The sequence below is a fragment of the Salvia hispanica genome, chromosome 5 (assembly GCF_023119035.1).
Source record: "Salvia hispanica cultivar TCC Black 2014 chromosome 5, UniMelb_Shisp_WGS_1.0, whole genome shotgun sequence".
Taxonomy (NCBI): Eukaryota; Viridiplantae; Streptophyta; class Magnoliopsida; order Lamiales; family Lamiaceae; genus Salvia; species Salvia hispanica.
The window spans coordinates 24,354,055-24,357,840 of record NC_062969.1 but is presented as its reverse complement, the minus strand read 5'-3'; the positions used below and the strand labels follow the sequence as shown (position 1 = coordinate 24,357,840).

The following is a 3,786-nucleotide window of genomic DNA, read 5'->3' as shown; positions in this document are numbered from 1 at the left end:
AGCTTTTAGATGTTTCACCTCGGTTTTAATGTACAAACTGCACACATATGTATCAAATTTTACATGAGAGACGACCTGGTAACATCGTCCAAATGTATTCCCATGGTAATTAACGACGTTGACAACAACACGCCCACCAATCCCCTGCCCCCAAATTATTACTACCACTAGTATTGTTTTCAACGTTCAAACCATTAACACCCACACCGCGTAATCCTTTTCATCCCCTCTCTCTATATATACCCGCCCTTCCCCCTTTTGTAAACCAAATATTCTCTCTCGTCCAACAACAAAACATCACCAAAGCCTCTCAATTATTAAATATCTCTCTCACTATCAATCAAATTTTAAAAATGAAGGCTTCGATTTTTTCCAAGAGAGTTTCTTCTCCGTCGCGGCATTCTGGCTCTCCGTCCTCCACGCCGTCACGCTCCAGCCACCAGTCCTTCTCCGAGACGATGATGGAGGAGAATCTCGACCTCGCTGAGGTCATAATCACGGCGTCGGCCATCGATGCCCACAGACACCAGGAATTCTCATCGCTCTTCGTCGAGGACAGAAGAGAAGCCAGGAAATTCCTCGATACGGTGAGCAGCCTGCAGCACGCGATGCACTACTACGTCAAGCTCAGCTCCGCCTCCGATAGACTCGTCCGAGCTCAGAACTTGATGCAGATTGCCATCAAGAGATTGGAGAAGGAGTTCCACCTAATTTTATCTTCAAATAGAAAAAATCTCGACTCCGAATCGGTTTCCTGCCGCTCGTCCAGGGCTTCCGCCCGATCCAGCGTCTCCGACTACTACTACTACGAAGATGAAATTTCCGATGAAGGAGAGGAGAGCACTAGCACAACGCCGCCTCGAACTCCACCTCGCGGAGAGAACGCGGAGGCGGATCTCGCGATGGCGGATTTGAGGAATATCGCTGACTGTATGATTGCGTCTGGCTATGGCAGAGAATGCGTCAATATTTACAAACTCGTCAGGAAATCGATAATTGATGAGACTTTGTATTATCTCGGAGTTGAGAAATTGAGCCAACACCAGATGCAGAAAATGGAATGGAGTGCTCTGGAGCAGAAAATTAAGACCTGGCTGCACGCTGTGAAAATTGCCGTGAAAACCTTATTTTGCGGCGAGAGGATTCTCTGCGACATAGTCTTCTCCTCCTCGGAGAAGATCGCCGAATCGTGCTTTACCGAGATCTCGAAGGATGCGGCGGTGAGGCTCTTCAGTTTCCCGGAGGTCTTCGGGAGATGCAAGAAGATCCTTTCGCCGGAGAAGATGTTCCGCACCCTAGATCTATTCGAGGCGATTTCCGATCTGTGGCCAGATATTGAATCGATCTTCTCTCACGAATCGGCGGCGGCGGTGAGGATCGAGGCGGAGGCGGCGCTGGTAAAGCTCGGCGAATCGGTGAGGATTATACTGACGCAATTCGAGGCGGCGATTCAGAAGGACTCGTCGAAGACACCGGCCGGCGGCGGCGTCCACCCGCTCACGCGCTACGTAATGAACTACCTCGTCTTCCTGGCGGACTACAGCGGCGCGGTCTCCGTCATCATAGCCGACTGGTCAGTGGCGGCTGAGACGCCTCTGCCGCAGGCGTACTTCTCGAGCCCCACCTCCGCCTTGGCAGACGACCCCTGCGTGGCGGCGATCACCACCAGGCTAGCGTGGCTGATTCTGGTCCTCCTCTGCAAGCTCGACGGCAAGGCGGTGAAGTACAACGACGTCGCATTGTCCTACTTGTTCCTAGCCAACAACCTAAACTACGTGGTTTCGAAGGTCCGGAACTCCAAACTGGGGCTCCTGATGGGACCCGAATGGATATCCGAAAACAGAGCGAAAGTGAGCAAGTATCTCTCAAATTACCAGCGGATGGGATGGAGCAAAGTGATGGGTGCACTGCCTGAGGATCCGACGGCGGAGATTTCTCCCGAGCAAGTGACGGATTGTTTCCAACAGTTCAATGCTGCTTTCGAGGAGGCGTACAAGAAGCAGGCTTCGTGGCTCATACCCGACCCGAAACTGCGCGATGACATGAAGATATCCCTAGCGAAAAGGATCGTGCCGAGTTACCGGATGTTTTACAACAAGCACAGAGACGACTACGCGAGGAGATTCAGATTCGGAACGGACTCAATTGTGAGATATGTCCCTGAGGATTTGAGCAATTACTTGTCGGACTTGTTTTTTGCTGCGTCGTCTGATAACGACACATCAGTTACCTCATCGCGCGGCCGTTGATAACAATATTCAACGGACGGCTGCCGCCTCTACATGTACAGTTTGATAGCTCAATACTATTGTTTATCTTGTATTTTTGTGGATGAGAAACCAACGACAATTGTAATTTCTAGAAGGTGATAAATGATGAACTGACTCCTTGAGAAGGACTTATGTATATTACGAAGATACACGCTACTTTATTTGATAATTTTGCATTTGTATTATGCACATCGATGTTACACGAAATAACGACAAATAAAGGAAAAAATGTACATGTTGCCACAAAGATAATTAGATAATGAAACATGTTGTATTCTTGTTGTGATTGAAAAGTTTTCAAACTAATGGGTGAAATTCTTGAGAAAGACATACTCCTGCATGTGAAGACAAGTAATACTAGTTTTAAAACATCAATCAGGAAACACTATTACGCTCAACTGCTGGACCTTAAAAATCTACTGAATTGCTTAGTTTAATCATAACCACATCAGTCCAGTTAATCATCGTACTCCGCCAACTCCAAGACAATTGATTCAGCAAGCTGAACTCTAGCCTCATTCTTTTGAACTTTTGGTTCATCACCATTCTCTACCTCTGTTAAACATGTGATTGAACACTCAAGATAAAGCGATTCTTTTATTAAAATTCAACAAAAATTATATTTAAAATAAGAATAATAAGTTCATCCTAATATAAAGTGAATTCATTTACTAATTACTATGACCATAAACACTATGCAAAGTTATTTCCATCGAAACTAGCTAGATGTATGTATCATTCTTTATTGATAGGGTGTAATTTCCTAATCTTTCTTTGCAAGGATGCTTGTAACTGCAGACGTTTATGATGTGGTAGTACCTTGAAACGCCAACACAATGTTCAACCCATGAAGCTAGTAACATAATGATCGATAAAAGATTCATGAGACGATGATGGAATCAATATTTAAATTATGTAGGGCAAGATAAAATTTGTAATGATACTAGTAGAGCTAATACAACAAGGTAAGATCAACATATCTCATCTACCACATGAGAAAGCTTGTGAATCTTTAGACCATTCTTGGTTTGGTATGATGGAATGTTATGTGATTCCTTTGGTAAGATGGCATGTTATGTGATACCTGGTTCCATATTCATTTACTTGGTAAGATGAATTGAAGGAGAGAATTGGATGGAAATGCAATTAAATTCATTTCTATATTCATTTCATTTCCAATCTCATTCCATTTCACCCTTATTCCACTCCATTATACCAAGAATGGCCTAGAGATTTGTAAAAATATCAGTTGACATAATAGAGGTTATTTGTCGAAAAGGGAGACAATGCATTCAGACACACTAAACTGAATATAGTTGTTAATAAAAAAAATATAACTTGTATGAAAAAATACCTCATACACCAAGTAATCCAATAGAAGAACTACATAAAAAATTAAGATGTTTGCACAATTGCACTTAAGGCTGCAAAAATAGGTACATGCAGGTACCCGAAACCGAAAAACTCTAAACTATAACTCATGTGATTTCGGGACCCTAAAACCCAATGTAGGTAC

The 3,786-nt window shown here is 43.9% G+C and overlaps 1 protein-coding gene across 1 annotated transcript; it reads left to right on the top strand.

Annotated features, from left to right (window-relative positions):
* The first annotated feature begins 269 nt into the window (after nucleotides 1-269).
* On the top strand, nucleotides 270-2,406 carry LOC125189005 (exocyst complex component EXO70H1). Its single transcript, XM_048086169.1, has one exon. It carries the CDS (start codon nucleotides 354-356, stop codon nucleotides 2,247-2,249), a length of 1,896 nt encoding a protein of 631 aa, XP_047942126.1. The 5' UTR covers nucleotides 270-353; the 3' UTR covers nucleotides 2,250-2,406.
* Nucleotides 2,407-3,786: the final 1,380 nt, after the last annotated feature.